The sequence below is a fragment of the Sorex fumeus genome, unplaced genomic scaffold, assembly GCF_029834395.1.
Source record: "Sorex fumeus unplaced genomic scaffold, SorFum_2.1 ptg000026l, whole genome shotgun sequence".
Classification (NCBI taxonomy): Eukaryota; Metazoa; Chordata; class Mammalia; order Eulipotyphla; family Soricidae; genus Sorex; species Sorex fumeus.
Window position 1 is genome coordinate 16,485,767 of NW_026606083.1, and position 24,275 is coordinate 16,510,041.

The 24,275-nt window shown below is 38.1% G+C and overlaps 1 protein-coding gene across 1 annotated transcript in view; it reads left to right on the forward strand.

Annotated features, from left to right (window-relative positions):
• Nucleotides 1-24,275, forward strand: part of PLXDC2 (plexin domain containing 2) — a 436,027-nt gene that overhangs the window by 240,209 nt on the left and 171,543 nt on the right. The window contains exon 4 of the mRNA XM_056114593.1: nucleotides 15,251-15,320. Within this exon, the coding sequence (XP_055970568.1) occupies nucleotides 15,251-15,320 (70 nt within the window). The remainder of the gene's footprint in view (nucleotides 1-15,250; nucleotides 15,321-24,275) is intronic.

Here is a 24,275-nt window from a genome sequence, read left to right on the forward strand (position 1 = left end):
CAGTCCTCTGGAACTGTGAGTTACCATGGAAGGTCTTGGTCAACATGATGAACTCAGACAGTCTATCACCCTGTTCGTTCCATTCTAGGCCATGGGTCCCAATGTGGAGTTCTTCGGCTGATCTTCTTGGTCCTATCTTGGCATTAAATCACTGACAATGATCTTATAGAAGGTGTGGTCTTCTTTATAGAACTTCTCCAACTCCATGTAGAACTTTCAATTTCTCTTTCATCATAATTGGATGTTGGTGTGTTGACAACGAAGATAGAAACTGCCAGCAGTGAACCACATCTATTCAAGTGTATTCGTCCTATTCGGGTTGTTAGGCATTCAAGTGAATCAATGTTCATGGCCAAGCTTGCTTTGACAAGAACACCGACCTCCGACGCCTCTTTTATCGCATGTTCTGAAGAACGGTTCTTCTCCAGTGTCGAAAATGGCATGATGTGATTGATTCCTTCTTATCTCGGTCAGACCAATGATATCATACTTGATCTTTCGCACTTGTACCATCACATCCTCAATGGATGTATCCTATGCCAGCATATGTGCATTGAAAGTACAGTCATTTTTGTCGTTCTTCATTTTGGCAGTCTAGTTCAGCCTTGAGATTTTATCAGTCTCTCCTTCCTCATCCTTCTTAATGCTGCCATATTTGTGGCTCTTTCAGGGTCAGGGAAATGAAACCCATTGTATTTACTGGTCTTTGCATATTGAATCTGCCATGGATAGCTTGCCAGGCTCTGCTGTGCAGGTGGGATGTTCTTGATAGCTTGCCAGGCTCTCCAAGAGGGATAGAGGCTTTTAGGGTGGTCTCTAATTGCCCTTGCAGGTGTTCCCATGGTTCAAACCATACACACACAGACAAACACACACACACACACACACACACACACACACAGATCTCTCATCACCCGATGATTGCGTTGATGCCAAGGCTCATGTAATAATATTTAAGGTTTAGTAAGCTACATTTATAGATGCATATATATTATATGAAATGCATATCATTTATAATTAAGTTATCTTTGATAACCTTACTGAATCTAGGCATCACAGTTTTTGTCAATTATTTCTTTCTTTTAGTCCAAGCCACTCCCAGTGGTGCTCAGGGCTTACTCCTGACTCTGTGCTCAGAAATCACTCAAGCAGAATATAGGGAACCATATGTGGTGCTGGGGATCAAACCTGGGTTGGATGCATGCTATGCTAATGTCCTACCTACTGGACTATCTCTTTCACCCAAGGTACCACATTTTAGATGTGGAAGGGACTTTGGTTATTTGAGGATTTCAGACTTACAAAGATCATGGTACTCACTTTTCCTTTATATATCAAGTATTAGTTTTCCAAATCAAGAACATACCTTAAAAAATCATACCCAGGGTCAGAGAGATAATCCAACAGACAAGGTGCTTGTCTTGAACACAGTTGATCTGGGTTCAACCCTCCACACTCATATGGCCTCCGAGTGCTGCCACCAGTGACTCCTGTGTGATGAGCAAGTAGTAATCCCTGAACACAACTGAGTGTGGTCTAAAATACAAAAATAAAAACAAATTCCCACTTGATTTCAACAAATTTCAATTCAACTTAATCTTACTTTGCTATAAATTGCCTTTACTGGAGAATGGGCACCATTAATTTAAAATATTAAAGTCATAGCAGGTAATTTTACATTACTTTTTTGTCACTGATGGTTGTAACTCAGAATAGTTACATGGCTACTGCCTTTTAAAAGCCACAGGTCAGGAAAATATGAGATTAATGTGAAATCCTCTAAAAGGCCATAATATTAATCTATTCTAATTATAAAAGCTGCTGAAAAAGACCCCACAGTTATGACTCTGGTAGAATAAGCAAATATACTTAACAAAGGGCTGGCACGATAGCATAGTGGGTAGGGCATTTGCCTTGCATGCGCCTGACCCTGGTTCGATTCCTTCGTTCCTCTTGGAGAGCCCAGAAAGCTACTGAGAGTATCCTGCCCGCATGGCAGAGCCTGGAAAGCTCCCTGTGGCATGTTCAATATGCCAAAAACAGTAACAACAAGTCTCACTATTAGAGACGTTACTGGTGCCTGCTCGAGCAAATTGATGAATAACGAGAGGACAGTGCTACAGTGCTACTTAACAAAATCCCTTCTTTCATCTAAATATTTTGTCCCTGACATATTTATTTGATCCATGGGTGTTTTATTTTTATTATTTTTTATTGAAAATGTTTTAATAGTGAGACATCATGAGGTACAGTTGCAGACTTACACATTTTTGTGCTTGGGTTTCAATTATACAATGATCAAATACCCATCCCTCCACCAGTGCCCATTTCCCACCACCACGTATCCCAGTATCCCTCCCAACACCCATCCCCCCATCCCACCCTGCCTCTGTGGCAGGGCATTCCCTTTTGTTCTCTCTCTCTTATTGGGTGTTGTGGTTTGCAAAAGAGGCAATGGGTGACAATCATGTTTAGTCTATAGTCTACTTTCCGCATGCTTCTCCCATCCTGGGAGGATCCTCCCAACACCTTTATTTGGTGTTTCCTTCTTTATCTGAGCTCCCTTTTCCCCTAGTATGTGTGGTTGGCCTCCAAGCCATGGAGTAAAATTCCTGGTACTAATCTCAGCCATTCTTGGGTGTTAGTCTCCTATTTTATTACTTTATGTTCCCCAGATGAATGCAATCTTTCTATGCCCTGACATATTTTTGATTCCTTTTCTGAGACAGTTTCGTGATCCCATGAAGAGTTAACTTTATTTAATATGTGCAAAATATACTTTCATCCTCAAGTCATTTACATGATAAAGTTTCATGTGACTTTTTTTTAAATTAAAGCTTTGTGACAAAAATATTTAACAAAATATTAATATAATATACATTTCCCTAAGAGTGAATACAATTAAAGGCAAGTAGACTTCATTCTTATTCTTAAACAAAAGTATCTTAAATCTAGGAGAGGAAAGACTCAAGGCATTTCCAGGGTCAAAATTCCTGGGCAGGTTAGTGTTTTTCTTTGTACTGAAAATATTTGTGTACCTGTTTCTAGTATCCTTGTTATCTGTTTCTTCCTGCCAAGTTTCTGCCCAACACTTAAGTGGTGAGAGGTTAGTCCGGGGAAAATAGGTTCTCACATGCTTGATGATATTTATGTGGTTTCCACTGTGCCATCCAATGTGCCTGAAATTCAGTCCCATAAAGTGGCTCTTTCTCTTTCTTTGCCGAGGGTGATTTGGCTACCCTCCGTTCATGAACTGTTGCCAAAAATTTCTTATCATGCAGTAGTTCTCTGAGAAAAGAAAATTTCAGTAAGACTCCCTTCTGACAAATAGATATAGCTTAGGTACCTGAGTTCTGGTCCTTTCCAGATTAGACAAAGGGGTGAGGCATCCTAAAGAAGCAGCTCTTGGATGCTGTGTTGAGAAGCATTGATCCTCATAGCAGTAACAAACCCAGAAGTTGGTCAGTGGCAAATGTTAAAAGCAAACAAACAAAAAAACCTTTGTGACTGCATAAGTTATTTAATAGGGAGGGGGTGTTTTCTGTCCAATTTTTATTTTATTTTTTCCTTTAGTTTGGGATCACTCACTCAAGGACTGCTCTTTGGTCAGTGCTGGGAGGACCATTCGGTGCCAGGGATGGAATCTGGGCCTCCTTCACTCAAAGCATGCACTCTGGCCTATGGAGCCCTTGTACTGTCTTTGTAATTTATGTCAGTATTTGAACTTATTTCTAAATAGAAAGTCAAGAAAAGAAAGAAGTGGAGGAAGGTGAAGTGTTAAAATTGCACGTGGCCCTATGTCTGTTTCAACCTGTCATCAGATTTTGACTTAGTCATTGTTCTTATGGATTTGGTCTCCAATGCACTTTAAATCCTAATATTTCCATTAGCTGCAACATGACCAAAAGTGCAGACCAAATGGACTTCAGCACAGACTGTCTGGGAAGGTCCATCACTTTGCTGACCAATCATTTGAGTGATTTACTCTCTTCCAGTCACTTTCCTCATTTGTAAAATGGGAGCAACAGTACAATCTAAATTTGACATTACATTAAACTATTTAAAATATGTAATGTGCTTAACAAAGTGAATGGCATAGTGTTGGATTGGTATATGATATTATTAAAATAATTACTGGGCAAATAATTAAATTTAAAACAATAATCTTCACTGATGAGAAGGAAGGGAGAGCAGATTTATAATCAGGCTACAGAAGACAAGTCCCAGTGTCTTTTTCTTGCCCTGCCCTGTTTGAGGATCACAAGTCAAGGGAGCAGGAATGTGTCATTGCCCTCGGGTCTGTTGGAGCTGCAGTGAGTTTTTTCACACCATTGCTTTAACGTGCTTGGCTCCCACGAACCTCCACGCTTGAGTTCCTTCAACGGAGAATTTCAGGCCATGCTGGTACTAGCAGGCAAAGTGAGATGACACTATCCAGAATTGAGTCTATTTATCCTTTTAACCCATTTCACGCTTGCCAAAGTTTCTCTACAGCAATGGGTTTAAAGTTTCAAAGCCCATTTATATAACATAAAGCTTTGGTGCTCAACGTGGAGCTCCCAAGGCAGAATCAGCAGCACGGGGAGCTTGTTAGAAATGCGGAATTGCAGTCCCCTGGGCCACGGATCAGAATCTGTTTGGTAACCAGAACCCTAAGTGATTTCCTGTGCATAGTCAGCCCTGAGAACCTGCTGGAAACCAGTGTCTTGCTTCTGGGGCCCTTTGAAAAATTCAGAAGTGCTTTTTCGGTTCTCACCCTCCTGCCATCTTATTCAGTGTGGGTTTTCAGATAAAGCCCATAGGACTTGCTCTGTGTTCGTGAAACAGTTTTGATGCTCTGCAGCCTGCCTGCATGGCAAGGATGCACAGAACTAACTGGAAAAGCTCTCACAACGGGCGAGTTAATGTCAGCCACCGCCAGCCAACTGTTGCCAGAATTGTGCAGTGGCAGAGGTCAGGAGCTATAGTGAGGGGCCACTCACTCAAAGCTGCTGCAAGAGGACATCTGCTAACTGCCACATGTTTACATATTGTTTTCTGATTTCTAAAGAATCATGTCTATCATTCGATATGTAAGGTTAATTAAGTTCCCAGTTCTCTTGTTTTTTTTTTTTAAAAACATGCTTAAGAAGTTAGAAATTCTAACTCAGAAAATCAATGCCATTCATGGGCTTTATTTTGTACAGGAGAAGCTGGTCCCTTGTCCCTATATTAGATATTGATTTGCCCTTTTCCATGAAAATGTGAACTTTTAATTAAGTTTCCAATGTTTTCAGTTACTGGATTAACAACCCATGTCCTGGTGACTTCTTCTGCAATGTGTTAAGAAAATTGATTACTAAAAACAGAAACATAAATGAGTGAAAACATTAGGGGCCCACAGAAGAAAATGCAGTTATGGAATGACTGTTGTATGTAATAAAGGAATAGATGAAGGTTAGTATAGATGAAAGGGTACAGGGTGATGTCGTGGTTAAGAATCAGAGTTTGGGCGTCAGATAAATTTGTATTGCAGTTTTGGGTCTACTAGATGATCCCTGGAACTTAATACTTGTCTCTTTATGTCACGTTTTGCTGTAATTCCAGAGTTGCAAAACATCTTGCAAAAAATTAAAAGAGTTCACCTAGATTCCACAAATGTTAATACCTTTTATGTCATAGTATAGTTCCAAGAAATTAGCATCAGTATTATTAACTAAAATATAGGCCTTATTTAAAAGTCTCTAAATTTCCCCAAGTCATTCTTTTTCTTACTTAGAATCCAGTATAGAACCCATCCACATTGTGTTGCTTTGACAGATCTCCCACTCACCTTCTGTTAATGGCACTTGTGTGTATTTCCCTTTTGAACTTGACACATGTAGAATGTCAGCTGTTTTAGTCTGTGTCCCTGACTGGGATTTGTCTATTGTTTCTTCATTAATCAAACCATATCTCTGTATCTTTCTTTCAAGAATACCGCTGGGGTGGTAATTTTTCTTTCACAATGCTTCAGTTCAAGAGGCACATGGTTTTAGTATGTCTTCTTATTGGTAGTATTCATGCTAATCACTAGCTTATGGTGATATCTGCAGTGTTTTGTTTCTGCACCGTAAAATTGCTATTTTTCTTCTGTACTTATCAAGTATGTTGGCAAGATACTTTGCAACTATGCATCTATCCTGTCTCTTATCATACTTTTACCTTATATTTTAGCATTTATTATAAATGTTTATAAATACCTTGGCTGGAGTGATAGTACAGTGGGTAGGGCGTTTGCCTTGCATGCAGCCAACTCGGGTTCGATTCTCCGCCCCTCTCAAAGAGCCTGGCAAGCTACTGAGAGTATCCCGTCTGCACAGCAGAGCCTGGAAAGCTCCCTGTTGCATATTCCATATGACAAAAACAGTAACAACAAGTCTCACAGTGGAAACGTTACTGTTGCCCGCTCGAGCAAATCAATGAACACCCCGAGGACAGTGCTACAGTGCTATTATAAATACCTAGCATAATGTCTGTATAGGAAATGTTAATAACTCTCCTAACACTAGTAAATACAGTAACTATGTTTCTTTCAATAAAACAAAAAATGAGGTAATCATTAGCATAATCTAAGAACGTAATGTTTAATTTTGATATCTTCCTACTTGTAAAAGCAATGTGTGTGCATTTCTTCCAATGATGATCTGTCAATACCCAGCTACTTATAAAAAACCAAATAGGGAGTTATTTTTGTTTAGTAAGATAGTTTTAAGCATTACTAATCTAGACACTTTCGTGTATATTCGATATGCCAGACACAGTAACAACAAAGTCTCCAATGGAGACGTTACTGGGCCCGCTCGAGCAAATCGATGATCAACGGGAGGGCCTTTACCTTTACCTTTACCTTAACCTTCACTGATTCATTGTTTGCATTGGTAAGACAATTTATTTGATTCTCATATTAACAGTTAAAAAAATGTTTTGCACATGAGTTTTTTTCTTCTTTTTTGGTCACACCCAGCAAAGCTCTGGGGTTACTCCTGGGTCTGCACTTAGGAATCACTTTTGGCCGTGCTTGGGGGACCATGTGGGATGCCGAGAATTGAACCCAGATTGGCTGAGTGCAGGGCAAATGCCCTACCCGCTGTACTATTGCTCTGGCTCCTACACGTGTTTTCAACTATTAAATGATTTGTTGACGTGCTAACTAAATGCCCACATTGAAATATATTTTTCAAGACTCTGTGATTTTGGACTGGAGAGATAGTACAATAGGCTTATCTTGTATGTAACCAATCTGATTTTGATTCTTGAGGTGCAGGGGTCACCAGGGCTTAGTGAACTTCTTGGTGCATGGATCAAACTTGGGGATTTCTGCATGAAGTCTGTACAACAAACCCATGCAACCTCACTGCCCCTCCCTCTATTCTCTTGGTAATCTAGAGTTATGAGCTCAGAAATGATTAAAAGTAAATGATTATGCATTTTCTTCTCAAAGGTACAGGTTTCCATAGGATGATATCTTATAAAGATGCAATACTGGTACTGGAGTGATAGTACAGTGGGTAGCTCATTTGCTTTGCAATTTGCCAATCCAGGTTCAATTTCTGACATCCCATATGGTCCCCTGAGCACTGCCAGGAGTAATTCCTGAGTGCAGAGCCAGGAGTAACCCCTGAGAATTTCCGGGTATGACCCAAAATGCTAAAAATAACAGCAGAACAGATGCAATAAAGATTTGGGGGTGAACTAGAAGACAGTAGCTGAATTACTGTGAAGACACTGCCTTAAAACAGAAAAGCAGCTTTCAGTAGTGACTTTTTAGAAAATGACCCTGAGGATTATAAATGTGCCCAATTCAGATTCTTAACTCATATTAAGAGGTTTCGGTATTCAACATTTTACCTGTGTGGACTAATTAATTTATCTCTTCAATACCACTGAGAAACAAAGAGACAGTAAGTTGAAATCACATGTGCTTAGGATTATATGCCTGTGTTATTAAGAGTTAACGGAGATCATAATAATTAGTCAGAATGCATAGCAATAGACCTAAGAAAAAGATATGAAAGAGCCAAGAAGGCTGAGACACTAGGGGACCTGAAATGTCCCTGCATGAGTGAGATAGTTTCTTGACAGCTGCATTTCCATGGAACCTGTTACAGGAGAGCCCCCTGATAGGGGAACAGTGTTAAAGGCCAGTTTGTATTATAGGTCAGTGAGTTGGCTGCCAGACATGACTGCTCAGCCAACTGGACTTCATAGAATTTCCACGAAGTTTTCCAAGATCACATCCTACTCATATGGAGAGGTAGTGCTTGTTTCTATTGTCTAAAGTTATAAATTTATTCACTATGTCATAATTATCCTCTCTGGTATGGACATATGGTGCTTGTTTCTGGGGTCTCCAAGCTCCCACAACACCATTTCAAACTGTTGGCTTTTCCATGCAGTATAAAGGCAATTTGCAGATTTGGGGGGTGGCAAATTTGGTTGGAGTGGTGTCTGTGTGCACCACTGATGCTCTTTCAAATATCAGTCATACTACTTTAGTTTATATTTTGACACAATTTTTAATTATCTGCACCCTCAACACAATAGTCTTCTGGAATGTCTTCTCCTTTGCCATTAGCTCTTTCTGAAGGGATAAGATAGGATAATGTTCAAGGTATACTAATCGCACCACTTTCCTTTATGTTTTGTTCACACACACACACACACACACACACACACACATTTACAGTGCACCTTCTGATTCCAAAGAATCCTTTGTTGTATATACAACTAGGTTTCCTTTTGTATTCTTCCTGCTCTAGATAGTTAATGATTTTAACTAATTAGTACCACAGAAGATCTCACCATAAACAGAACAGATATTTGTCCTGTATCCATCATCTCAGTTGGTGGTGCCTGGGCCACCAGCCACCAAGCTGGAAACATGTCCTTTATTCCAGACTGTGCACCCAGCTTCCCTCCCTCTCAACTTTTCTGTCCAATTCATTGTGAAGTCCCTCCAGTTTTCTTTGTGTGCACATATTTTGACATCCCTTCTGCCCCAAAGCTTCAGGTCTCATAAGGCTAAGTTCTGGTAGCTTAATTTAAGAAATCCTTTTCTGTAGCATCTTGTCCTCTACTGTGCCAGTGCCTATTGCTGAACCTCTGAATCCCTCAAAGGAAGGAGATGGGGCTTACCCGTTTTATTCCCAGCCCCTGATTTAGTATCCATATTAGCTAGGTGCTGAATAAATGAGTATTAGCTGGATAAACAAGTTAATGAACAAATAAAATTATCTTTCTTTCCTCATAAGTGTTGTATAGACTCTTCTAAGACAAAATAATCTCATTATCTAGGGTTGAGTATGTTGCATATATAATCATCTAGCTTCAAAGCACTTCATGATATTTTAATATTTGTTTTATGTGTCAGAAAATTTTTGTTTGTGTTCATGTGTTTTAAGGGAGGATGATAATCATTTTCAAAACTTTTCCTTTAAAGGGAGTTTTCAGAATAGACTTTTATAGTAAAGTTTCAGGCTACAAAATCAATACCCAAAAGTCCATGGCTTTTCTATACACAAATAGTCAAAGAGAAGAAAGTGACATGAAGAAAACAATCCCGTTCACAATTGTACCCCAGAAAATCAAGTAGCGAGGAATCAGCTTAACTAAAGAATTAAAGGACCTGTACAAAGAAAACTACAAAACACTACTTCAGGAAATAAAAGAGGACACGAGGAAATGGAAACATATCCCCTGTTCATGGATTGGGAGAATTAGCATTGTCAAAATGGCAATATTTCCCAAAGCACTGTACAAATTCAATGCGATCCCTATTACGATACCCATGACATTCTTCAAAGAAATGGAGCAAATACTCCTGAATTTATATGGAACAATAAGCCCCCATGAATAGCTAAAGCAATTCTTGGGAAAAAGAAAATGGGAGGAATTAACCTTCCTAACTTCAAACTCTACTACAAAGCAGTAATAATTAAAACAGCATGGTACTGGAAGAAAGGCAGAACTGTAGACCAATGGAAGAGGGTTGAATATACTGACATCTCCCCCCAAGCATATGATCATCTAATCTTCAATAAGGGGGCAAGAAAAGTGAAGTGGAGCAGGAAAGGCCTCTTTAACAAATTGTGCTGACAAAACTGGATGGCTGCATGCAAAAAAGTGGGCTCAGTTCTCTACCTAACACCATGTACAAAAGTAAGATCAAAATGGATTAAAGACCTCAACATCAGACCGGAATCCATAAGGTACATTGAAGACAAAGTTGGCAAAACCCTCCATGACATTGAAGCTAATGGTGTCTTCAAAGATGTCACGCCACTGGCTAAGCAAGTGAAAACAGAGATAGACAAATGGGACTATCTTAAATTAAGAAGCTTCTGCACCTCAAAAGAAACAGTGACCAAAATACAAAGACAGTCTACAGAATGGGAAAAGATATTCGCCGAATACACATCTGACAAGGGGTTGATATCAAGGATATCCAAAGTACATCCTTGTGGTTGAGCTCCACAAGAAGAAAACATCCAACCCCATCAAAAAATGGGATGATTAAATGAACAGAAACTTTCTCAGAGAAGAAATCCGAATGGCTAAAAGGCACATGAGAAAATGCTCTACATCATTAATCATCAGGGAAATGCAGATCAAAACAACAATGAGATATCAGTTCATATCACAGAGACTGGCCCACATCCAAAAGAACAAAAGCATGTAGTGCTGGCGTGCATTTAGAGAGAAAGGGACCCTCCTTCACTGCTGGTGGTACTGCTGACTGGTCCAGCCCTTTTGGAAAACAGTATGGATGATTCTCCAAAAATCAGAAATTGAGCTCCCATTTGACCCAGCAATACAACTCCTGGGAATATATCCCAGAGAGGCAAAAACGTATAGTCAAAGTGACATCTGCACTGCTGGTGGGACTGCCGACTGGTCCAGCCCTTTTGGAAAACAGTATGTACGATTCTCCAGAAATTAGAAATTGAGCTCCCATTTGACCCAGCAATACCACTCCTGGGAATATATCCCAGAGAGGCAAAAAAAGTATAGTCGAAGTGACATCTGCATTTGTTTGTTCATTGCAGCTCTCTTTACAATAGCCAGAATCTGGAAAAGACCTGAGTGCCCGAGAACAGATGACTGGTTAAAGAAACTTTGGTACATTTACACAATGGAGTACTATGTAGCTGTTAGAAAAGATGAAGTCACGAAATTTACATACAAGTGGTATTACATGAAAAGTATCATGTTAAGCGAAATGAGTCAGAAAAAGAGGGATAGACATAGAAAGATTGCATTCATCTGGGGAACATAAAGTAACAAAATACGAGACTAATACCCAAGAGTGGCCGAGATTGATACTAGGAATTTTGTCCCATGGCTTGGAGATCAGCCACGCATGCTAGGGGAAAAGGGAGCTCAGATAGAGAAGGGAGCACGAAATAAAGGGTGTTGGGAGGATCCTCCCAGGATGGGAGATGCATGCTGAAAGTAGACTATAGACCAAACATGATTGCCACTCAATGCCTCTTTTGAAAACACAACACCCAAAAGGAGAGAGAGAACAAAAGAGAATGCCCTGCTACAGAGGCAGGGTGGGATGGGGCGGGGGATGCAGGGTGGGAGGGATACTGGGATCCAAAGTGGTGGAAAATGGGCACTGGTGGATGGATGGGTACTTAATCATTGTATAACTGAAACTCAAGCACAAAATTTTGTAAGTCTACAACTGTACCTTATAGTGTTTCACTAATAAAAATTAAAAAATAAAAGTAAATTTAAAAAAATAAAGTGAGTTTCCGTTCTCCTTTAAAAAAATGGCCTGAGAACTAGACCGTTGCTTTTATGATCAATTAGACATGGATTCAACTTTTAGTTTTTCTACTCATGCCATCATGAACCCTTTAAAAATACTTTATGTGTGCATGGATCTGGGGAGAATGCAAAGTGAGTTATGGGACGAAGCCATAACTGAACTAAAAGGCCATGTCAGGACCCTGAGGTTGTGACACAGAGCTGTCTCCGGTGATGCATTTGCCTTGTAACCTTTCTGCCTCCCTGAGTTCACCTAAAACTGTGGGAGGCAGTTTCTAGCATGCCAGTATCTTCCCACTTCAAGTGCAGTAACTCATTCTGCTGATGAGCCAGGTGCCAATAAGATGCCAATGGCAAGGAAGGAGTGAAACCACCCACATAGCCAGTAGAGCATTCAGTAGACCATGGGAGTTGATGGGTTTGTGTCCTGGCCTCCTGGCTACCAAAGAAATTATTCTAAGGCATGGTTCCCTTCTAGTTTTAAGAGATTCTCCAAGGAGACTTGCGATGAATGTGATATAACTAATAAAATGCTTTACAATTTTTCTTTTTATTTTTGTATTTATTATTATTGTTGTTGCTATTATTGTTTTTTGGCAACACCCAGTGATGCTTAGGGCTTACTCCTAGCTCTGTGCTCCAAGATCACTCCTTGCATTGCTTAGGGCACCTGAAGGTGCCAGAGATCCCACCCAGGTTGGGCACATGCAAGGCAAGCCTCTTAACTCCTGTACTATCTTTCCAGCCCTTGATGTTTCTTGTTAACTTGCCTCCCTTTCCCCTTCCTTTAGCAAGTGCTTTCTAGGATCACCTTCCAAACTATCTGCATCTAATTCCTTATGTCAGGATTAGCATTTGGGATAACCCAAAGTGAAATAAGACTTGAGGAATATGGAACCCATGACAAAGTGGGGCGGAGGGGCTTTTGCAGAAGTATTATGCTGAAGAAGTAACAGAGCTAGGGATAAAAGGGTGGCAGGTTCAGGAACGAAAGGATACTCCAGATAATTGGAAATGAAGAGAAAGAAAACGGGGGAATTGGTGATAAAGCTAAAAGCAACTTCACAGATGTTTTGCATTATTTCAGGAACAGTAGCATTCTGGATTCTACCATTTGCTGTGGGGAATGACTTTCGTGGTAGATTGAGAAATGAATTCTAGGGAAACTGGAGATGCCAATGAAGAAGTTGTGGAGAGAACAGTGACCTTCATTGTGGAAGGGTGTGAAGGGTGTCAATAGTACCTGGAAGGAGGAGGGTGCGTTCATAATTAAGAAGATGATATCTTTCTAAATTGCTATTGCTATTCCTTAACGGTGGAATCTGAACAGGTTATGATGAAAACTGAAGTTTTAGTTGGTCATCTTTATTATAGATGTCCTTTAAACAAGGAAGCAATTCAAGCATGGATGTTATTCTCGAGGATCCCATTAGTCCACTTTCTTTGAGAATTTATTTGCTCTCAAAAAACACTAAGTATTAAATTAAATACTTAATTAAATTAAATACCCAATCAAATGCTAAAGATACTTAAATATTTGTGTTGGCTGAGATTGAATATTTGTGTATCCATATTCCTCTGACTCATCTTTGGTAAAGTTTGTTAGCAATGCACATTTAAAACAAATACCTATTCTGAAAATGAGAGTGTCAAAGGATTGTAAATTTTCCCAATTTGCTCAGAAGTATGAAAATAAATTAAAGTGATGAAACACAATATACGGAAGTAATGCTTTTATAAAATTATTTCTCATATCTTCTTTTAGATATATGATTTTTCCATAGAAGCTTGTATTTTAGAGTTATTAGTAACCACTCACTTGTGTTGATTTAATGGAAATGGATTTTTTCTTCCTGTTAGTGCCAAATAAAACAATTACAAACCCTTTCTGAAGATGTCACATTCATCAAAAAAGAAAGAAAACCTAATAGAAAGTCACTAAAAAATTTGAATGATAAATTTTATATCAAATAAATTATCATCTCTGATGGATGTGAAGAAACAATCATTTGCAAAACTGAAATGAACTAAATTCAATCTAGATATCTTCCCTATTTTTAAAAATTTGCATAGTGGGATAGATAGAAACTTTAATATCTGTCTTTTACTATCTGTGGTTTGTGTGCTATTATATCTAAAGCAAATATTAAATTTCTCCTAGAATCTTTTATTTTAGTTGATCATCTTTCATTTTAGTTGGTCATCTTTATTATAGATCATTTTTATAAATTTTTGGTTAATATTTATTTGATATCATTTGAAACATATAAAATGTCTAAGTTTTTTCATTTTTTGCTTTGTTGTTTTGTTTATTACATATAAAGAACCAACATTTCAAGCTCCTTCTTAGAAAAAGAAGTCAAAATTAATATTTTTCCTAAATCTCTTTAACTTTACACTCTAAATTGGAAAAGTAGCACTTCAATTGCCATCTCTTTTTTAAGGCCCTCCCGTTGATCGTCGATTTCCTCGAGCAGGCCCAGTAACGTCTCCATTGGAGACTTTGTTGTTACTGTGTCTGGCATATCGAATACTCTCGGTAGCTTGCCGGGCTCTCCGAGAGGGGCGGAGGAATCGAACTCGGGTCGGCCATGTTGGCCACTTGTAAGGCGAACGCCCTACCCGCTGTGCTATGAGGTACAGTTGTAGACTTAGAAATTTTTGTGCTTGGATTTCAGTTATACAATGATCAAACACCAATCCTTCCACCAGGGCCCATTTTCCACCACCATGGGTCCCAGTATCCCTCCCACGCCCCACCCCACCCCCCATCCCACCCTGCCTCTGTTGCAGGACAAGGGAATACCATCTTTTTTATTTTTTAATATTGCATTCAAGTATCAATGACATAATATGGATAACCGAGTGTACTTCAAAATAAGCATTTATGCCAGCCTAGATCTACGCGGACTAGATCTCGTGTTCTATGAAACTACTTTTTATAATAGGATGTAGACAAGGAACATTGGATATATAATGTAAAATAAAATCTTTTGACTTTTGTTTAGTGAGATATGGTAGTGAGTACTTTATTGAAGTACTTTATTGAAGAAGGCTAATCAAACTGAAAAGCACCCTGAAATACAGCATGAGGAACAGCATGAAGTACAGCATGAGGACTGAGCCGATTTAGAGTGGACAACCAAAAGATAGTGGAGATGAGAGAATATAATAGCGTGATTCAAAAATGAAAACTTCTAGATTTTCATTTTAGGAAAAACACAGAATAATAGTCTATCATAATCCAACTTTGTGCTTTCCACACATTTCAAAAATATAATTACCAAAAAAAATACCCTTTATTCCAATCTATGATTCAGGTCCCCAAACTCACCTATAATCACATGGGTACAAAGTAGAAGTATTATGGGTTTTTTCTAAGTGCAAGGCACTTCATATAACATTTACTATTATGCACATTATTGATTTTTTTCCTGGTTGTTGTTCCTTGCAGAGAGTGAATCTGTCCTTCGATTTTCCATTTTATGGCCATTTCCTACGTGAAATCACTGTGGCAACTGGGGGTAAGTGTTTTTTCTCCCCATTCACCTGAGATAATCTACAATTTCATTGCAGTTATTATTTTTAATTTAAACTATATTTAAGAGGAGCATTTATTGGGAAAACCATTCTCTTTTATCACAGAGTCCAGGGTATAAATAAAAGTTTTTAAAAACATAACTATTGGGAAAACTTTTTGCCAGAAAATAGGCAGTTGCAGTAATTTTTCATCTTCAATTCATCTTTGTATACTTTCTAAGTTTTTATTCAGCTTGGGAGTCTTGCAAGACTGTATGATTTAAGACGCGCTAGAAAGAAAGAGATATTCAAGAAATATATAAAGTATTTCTATGTTATTTTAATAATATGTTTGACATAGACATATAAGTACATGGTTACACAAGTATCCAACCCTTGTGACTATTAGCTTTTCCTTTAATGACACCTGTGTTGACATATTTTAACATTCCATTTTAATTTATTTAATTGTTTTTCTTCACTAGTTTTGGAGGTTAGTTTTGAGATTAGCAAAATCCCATAAAGAAAGTCATTTGTGTTTTTTATACCAGAAGTCAGAAAAGATTTATCTGTGCATGCTACTAGTGAGATAAGAAAAATGCATGAAAATATCTCTACAGACATAATACAGGGGTAGACCAAATAGAAGAATGATAAAATAGAAATTTTGCAAACGATGGCCAGAGCAGTTGTATAGCAGGTAGGCCTTGCATGTGACCAACCTGGGTTCTATTCCTGGCATCTCACATGGTCCCCTAAGCACCACCACGAGTTACTCCTGAGTGTAGAGCCAGGAGGAAATCTTGAGCATTACTGGGCATGGCCACAAAACAAAACAAGGAAAGATAAATTATGCAAATGAAAGTGAGAGAATAAGTTAAAAAGCAAGTTGAAATTCACAGTTGAGGAAAAAAATGGTGGAGCAGCATATACCAGTTCTTTGTTTGTGTCTTATTGTTGGTGTTCTAATGGCACAGAAAACACATTGATAATTCTTGCCTTATTTTAATATTAGTACTCTTTTAGGGCTCAGAAAAAGATTTGTATCCAGGATCATCAACAAGCAAACTGAAGTTTATGAGCAGCTACCCCAAACAATGATAAATAGTTTCCTCTGCCTTGGGAATTGGGGTTAGGCCAGTGGGCACTGACAAGGATAAGCAGAAGAGAAGAGTCTTAAAAAATTAAAATGATGAAATATGGGTTCCTAGGGATGATAAAGTTCATGCACTTGCAAGACTCCTTTGAGGCCTTATAGAGAAATGATTGTTTAAGCTATTGCTTGAAGGATGTCACAGTTTCTGCGTTTGTACAGAAAAAGAAGAATAGAGGAATTATGTTGCAGCAAAGGTAATCTTAGGAAGATACACAGAAAAGGAAGTAGGTGGGGTATTTTAGAATAGTAAAAGTTGTATTTAAGTTAGGATTCTGTTTATAAAAATGTGACTCTTTAAGATTATATAAGTGGGCTGTAGCAATTTTATATAATGCCTCATGGTTCAGATTGAGTCATTATTCCTTATGTAACAGCATTTGAGAAGGTGGATGTAGACATATGTGTAATGTCTTTTTCATTATTTAGTACAAGTAATCTTGGTTTATGATAGTGCATATGGTTTAGGGATACCAAGTCACACCTCATTTAAGTGTATTATTACCACATCCACCACCCTGTCATACCTTAAAGGATAAAATGATTGGGATTGGTAGATAAAATTAGAACAACTTTAAATAACTTGTGTGGCAAGAGTGATGGCCTTGGTGATTCTGTGGCTTCAAACCAAAGGAAAAAATATTATTTTTTCTGAAATTTCTAACAACCTGAAAAGTCGATTTTGGAGAAAACCAAGTGTTGGCTCTATTACATTTTGTAAAGTATTGTATATAGGTAAAATCTACACAAGGATTATGCTTCTTTGGGTTGATAGTATATTTATGCACTCATGTAATGCCAGATATTTAATATATGAAAGAAGTGAATAAAAATTAGAAAGGTGAAATTGAAAGAGTTTCCAATAATGCAATAATTGCATTTGTGTCTCACATCTTTAAATATGGTTTACAAAACATAGTTTATTATACTATGGACTTTAAGAATGTTTTCTAGTGTTCATGTTACATTGAGTTTTTAAGGTTAATTATTGGGGCTGGAAAGACAGTACAGCAGGTGAAGTGCTTGCTTTTCATGCAGCCAACCTGGATTCAATTCCCTGAGCACCACTGCAAGTGATCCATAACCCAGAGTGCAGAGCCATGAGTAAGCCTTGAGCACAGCCAGGTGTGCCCAGAATATAAAAAAAATTTTAGAAATTGAGAGGTATTTATTAGTTTCTTTGTTCAGACTGGGCACTTGAGTGGTAGAATATGGACAGATTTGCATATTTAGTTTCTGAAGTGGTTTAAATCTTTAAAACTCTTGTCAGTGATTCAGCCAATATGAAGTAAGATTTCCCTTAGATGAACTGATCGGGAAAAAAACCCAAACAGATGGCTATATCATCTTTACTGCTTCCAAGGACCATTTTCTTTTGAAATGATCTTCAAAATAAGTGAGAAATCTGGTGTCTTGATTGATCTTTATTTTTCTTTGTAGAGAAAACACTGTTAATTGTAAAGAAACATTTTTCTTCTCTGCCTAAAATATATTGGAATGAAACTTACTTATATAAATCTATAGCCTATTGAGAGACACTGAGACCAGATACATTTGATACTGACCTGAGTTTCTTCATCCAGAGATCCACATTACCTTTAAAAGTTTTCAACCAAATAAATTTCTTCTTTTCACTTCAGGTGTTCAGTTTTTCAATATCTACCCATTGAGGCATACTACGTGAAAGAAATATTACTTCATTGTACACAAAGGACAGACTGGTTTCTATTCACGGGACTGACACTCTTAAAACAGAGGAAAGGTGGGGGCAGAGAGTAGGTAAGGTGCTTGCCTTGTGTGTGCCCAACCTGAGTTCTATCCCAAGCACACCTTGTGGTCCCCTGAGTGCTGCCAGGTTTGATTCTTGAGCACCAAACCAGGAGTAAGCTCTCAGAACTTTGGGGTGTGGCCCAACAAATAGGAAATAAAAATAAAAAGAGAAAGGCATATATGACTAAGCAATAGGGAAAGGCCCACACAAGTGCTTAAGGAGCAGCTGGTTGCTCGGAAATCAAGCTTATTGTGCTGAAGAGAACAAGTGTGTCAGAGAGCTAATATATTATATTGACCTTAAACAAAGCTGGGATTTTAGTGGTAGACTCAGGAGAAAAGGATTCTAGTAATGCTGTGCTAAGTGAAAATGATTAGGCTTTTTTGAGCATATATGTGGGGTTCTTAGGTAAATCATTATATTTTCAAGGGAGAGTGAGAGTGAGAATCTAGTGGAGGGGAGATAAAAAGAGGAATGTGATTTATTTCCAACACTATATACTTGAATAATATTCCCCAAGAGTTAGGTTTCTTTGATTAGAAGTTTGGGCCTGATCTGGTAGTGCAGGACAGGGCAAGGTGAAAGGACTGAAGGTAAAGAGCAGTTAGCAGCAGTACGCCTGTATGAACTATCGTTCCTGAATGAGAATGGGTGCATTGAAAAGGAAGAGAAGAGTCTGTATCAGACACATAATGGGAGCAGTTTAATCATGGATGTTGCAAAGCCTTCCATTTCATAGGATCCAGTAGGAGAAAGGAATAAAGCCAAGGACAACTTCGAAGAGGGTTCCTTAACCACAGTGTTTAGGTGAATTTTTCTGTGATTGACTAAGTATATAATGGGATTACCTGACAAATCTCCATTACACTGCAAATCCATATATTCACATATATGTGTACATAGACACATGCATGCACACACACAAACATACACACACACATGTACATAAATTAACAATGAAGGATTGAAAGAAAGAAACCAGTAATCCAGTTTACATTTCAAATAAGCTTAGGTCTGGGATTCTTAAATAGGAACACTTTCCCATCAAATTAATATGGATAGAGTTACTCTCAAAACTTTCAGTTATCTTCAGCTCTGCCTACAAATGACCTATTTCCTCATTTGGGGAAAAAAATAAGTAAAATGTTAAAGTGAACTTTTTAAAGCATAGACTCCTTTATTTCTATGTCAGTATTTTTCCATTTTTCATGCCTTTAAAAATGTCTGTCCTTCTCCCTCTTCTCCTCCCTTTTCCCCTCTCCCTCTTTTTCACTCCTTAGATTTCTTTCTCTCTTCACATACACACCCCTATAGTTCAGACTGAAATGAAGATAAATGTTACATTTTTTTATTATTGCTAGAATAACACCATTTTAAAACAAAATAATTTAAAAACTGGCACATACTTTACTTGATCCTTTTTGTATAAACATATATTACAGAAGTATATCATCATAAATAAACTTAAATTCCTAGTTAAAAGCTAAATATCCAGTCATTTATCTGTAAACTACATAAATGAATCTTTGCTTAATAAGCATTTTAATAAGCATTTTCAAAAGCTTCAGTCATCCATACAAATAAGGATCAAAATGAATTGGAAATACCATCTTATTTTCTGGTTCACTGGCAAAAGAATCTGAAAGCATTTATTTATTTTCTATTTTAAAAAAGACTTTAGAATTCAAGTTTTGCAGCATTGGAAAATGATTCTTCTTTGCATTTCATAAAAAACTTTCCATAAAAAGCACCACTAAATTATGTTGCTTGCATATCGCCACAGCCCTTTATTTTCTTTCTATATGAAAACATTTATTGGTTCTTTTTTACTAGTGTACTAAGGTGATATTTAAAAGCTTCAAAAAGAAAATAATAGGTTTGAGAATTTCATTTAATACCTGTAATATCTGTATGATATGATTTTTTATAAATACATAATATATACATATATATGGCTCTGATGAAAGTTGGGGAAGGAGGGTACTGATTTATATAAAATGGAAAAGAGTGAGTTTATTATAACTACCAAATTGTAGTGTATAGGCAGATTCTGATATCTGGTTAAAATATTGTGTGGAATTTGGGGTTGTTATGAATGAAAGTAAATTCCAAGGTGAAATCAGTTATAAAGAGAATGATGAACATGAATTGTTCATCACAGTATGAGTGATCCAGTTCTCTAAGAATATTTAGAGCGTTCATAAGAAAAGCTTTTAGAATTTTAGTTCTGTTTTATGTCCTATTTGCAATATTGTATCTCATTTGCAGTAAACTATGAAATGTTCACAAAGTAATTTTTAGTTTCTGAAGTCTAGTGTAACACTGTAGCACTGTCATCCTGTTGTTCATCTATTTGCTCCCGCGGGCACCAGTAATGTCTCATTGTGAAACATATTGTTACTGTTTTTGGCATATTGAATACACCATGGGTAGCTTGCCAGGCTTTGCCGTGTGCAGGCCGGATACTCTTGGTAACTTGGCAGGCTTTCCGAGGGGGACAAAGGAATCAAACCCGGGTCAGCGGCGTGCGAGGCAAACACCCTACCCGAGGCAAAGCAAAGCAAAGTATAAATATCTCTTCTTGCACTAGTTCACTAGTCCTTCCTCCTACAAGGGAAACAGCCACTATTTTGAGTTATGATAGGTTAAATTCAAATTTAGACTGCTTTCCTACATCTAAATGTAGGATTTTCTAAATCCCCCAAATCATAAAGCATATTATCTTGATTATATTTTTAGTAAGTATATTACCAAATCTTTCAGCTTGTAATTTTTCACTTTCAAATAGTAGTATTTTAATTGTAGTACCTAAAAACATTTTGTGCTTTTCAGAGAAATTTGATTGATCACAGTTATAAAAAAAGGCTTTTAAGAGACGAAGGACTTCATTTTTATTCATGATAATTGATTTATAAATATCACTTCATTATCTTTCAAATATTATAACTTTATATAATAGGACCTGAATACATACATTAGCTCTCTTAATTTAGTGCAAAATTGAATGGGTTAATTTTGTTCCTTACAGTTATTTGTAAAAGGTAAAAAAGGTAAAGGCCCTCCCGTTGATCGTCGATTTGCTCGAGCGGGCCCAGTAACGTCTCCATTGGAGACTTTGTTGTTACTGTGTCTGGCATATCGAATACTCTCGGTAGCTTGCCGGGCTCTCCGAGAGGGGCGGAGGAATCGAACTCGGGTCGGCCATGTTGGCCGCTTGTAAGGCGAACGCCCTACCCGCTGTGCTATCTCTCCAGCCCTGTAATAGAGCAGAATCCCTGGAAATTTGTTGCCCAAAGGAAAGATATTGAATGCATAGATGCTGGAAAAAGGAAAGATCTATTTTAGTTTGGTTCACTCATTTAAATTAATAAGCTGAAGTCTCAAGGATTCTTGGACAGCAAGATAAATTGTGTGATACCTGCTCTGCTGGATGTAAATGGTTCTCTGAGGTAGACCTCTGGAAACTGGAGGATTCATCTGGATGGTCCTTCTTGGTAATCTGCTTTTCTCCAATCTGTCTAGTGCCCAGCAGTACCATCAACAGATTTACCAACATAATTATATTCTTGTGCCAATGGCTTTAAGACTCTTGCATTCACAAATCCTTTTGCTCGTCCTTTGTATCAAGAGTGGAGATTTCCCTCAGTCTATATAAGATCCAAAGAATCCTATGGTCTGGCCCTTATACAGGACAAGACAGATACATAATCTTCTTACCATTACCACAGGCCCATCTGCCTTTGATATATGGCCTATGAATGCCATTGTAAATATTCAAATGCCCTTGGCAGAGTTAAAAAGGTTCCCTAACCTGTATGTATTCATATGTATTTTATTGGCTCTGCTCCTTGGGACAACAGATGAAGTACTTTTTTTTTCATTTTTTTTTAATGAATCACCGTGAGATATAGTTACAGACTTACAAACTTTCATGCTTACGTTTCAGTCATACAATGATTGAGTACCCATCCTTCCACCAGTGCCCATTCTCCACCACCAATGTTTCCAGTATCTCTCCCCCCCAACCCCCCTACTAATCACCCCATCTCCTCCAGCCCCACGTCTGTGGCAGGCACATTCCCTTTTACTCTCTCTCTTTCTCCTTTAGGGTGTTGTGCTTTGCAATGCAGGTATTAAATAACCATCATGTTCGGTCTATAGTCTATTTTCAGCATGCATCTCCCATCCCAAGCGAACCCTCCAGGCACCCTTTATTTGGTGGTCCCTTCTCTATCTGAGCTGCCTTTTCCCCCCAGCATATGAAGCCAGCTTCCAAGCCGTGCGTGGAGCAGTCCTCCTGGTCCATATCTCTACTATCCTTGAATGTTAGTCTCCCTTTCTGTTAATTTATATTCTACAAATGAGTGCAGTATTTCTATGTCTGTCCCTCTCCTTCTGACTCATTTCATTTAGCATGATACCTCTCCATGTTGATCCACTTATATGCAAATTTCATGACTTCATCTTTTCTAGCAGCTGCATAGTATTCCACTGTATAGATATACTAAAGTTTCTTTAACCAGTCAAAGAGATGAAGTGCTTTAAAACGGAAAGCCTTATGGGTCCTAGAGTGGGTCACCCAGGAGCTAGACTCTGTCAACAGATATAAACTGGAAAAGTAACAGTGGTGGCAAGTGAGGCTGAATTAAGGAGGACAATTAGAGAAAAAAGAAAAGAAATGGTAAACTTGTCCATATTAGATAAGTCCTAATGAGGAACAAGAGTGGGGAGAATTTGATCAGTAGATAAAAGGTTGATAAAAAAAATTTGATGCTCTGGGCTCAGTTTCTTGTATTGCGTTAGCAGACAGAGTTGTTCGGCTATTATTCATTCTTAGGCATATGCTTCTCGAAAACACCATTAAATAACATTCTTTCTTAGTGACTGCATTAATAAATTATAAATAACAACATTGCATAGATGCTCCAAAATGAAAACAAAGGAAGGTTAAGTGATTAGGCTTAATGACTCAAATGATAGTATTTCTTTTGTATATGGCTTGGAGTAGTGATGAGAGGTTATTTGGCCGACACTTAACAGGGCTTACTCCTAGCTCTGTGCTCAGTGATTACTCTTGATGGGGCTCAGAGGACCATAACGGGTGGTGAAGATTGAAACCAGGCTAGCCGTATTCAAGATAAGCACCCTAAATACTGTATTACCTCTTTGACAATATGTTTTAATAATAAAACTGTCTAACTCATAAGGATTTTGTCAAGATGAAATTAATATATTTAGTGATACCTACCACTAGTGCTAGAAAATGTGACATAAATACCACATATCATATGACAATATTTTTGTATATGCATTTTTCTTGCATTCCCTTTTAGAATAATGTCTCTGTCAATCATGTGCTTGCTTGTTCAAGTTGTCTATTTTTTCTTTCCTTTGATGACACTTTATCCTCAGGAAGTTTTAGTTGCTTAACTCAGCATTATCTCTAACTGCTCCTTGAAAGGCTGACTTATCCTTTCTGAATGTCCGTGAGTCCTTGAGTTGGCCTATGCTCTTTATCAGCATGCATGTATCTGTCATTTCTGTGTTTAAGAGTCTCCAGTGATTGCCAGTGGCTGACGTTATCCACCAGTATGACTCTGAGCGATAGCACAGCGGTAGGGCGTTCGCCTTACAAGCGGCCAACATGGCCAACCCGAGTTCGATTCCTCCGCCCCTCTCGGAGAGCCCGGCAAGCTACCGAGAGTATTCGATATGCCAAACACAGTAACAACAAAGTCTCCAATGGAGACGTTACTGGGTCCACTCGAGCATATCAATAGCATGTGTTAGAACGCCCTACCGCTGTGCTATCGCTCCAGCCTTGTTATTTTATTTATTTTTGGGATATGTTTTTTACCTTTTCTCCTCAGAACATAAAGAGAACCCAAGAAGATTATGTGAAAAACAGCTCAAAATGATGTCCTTATTTGAGCTGTGTCAGTTCTGCAGTTGAAATATTGTATTGAAAAACAGCAGGCTTTAAGTCTTTTCTTGGCTATTTCTGGTGGGTTTTGATGAGTTTAGATACAGTGTTGA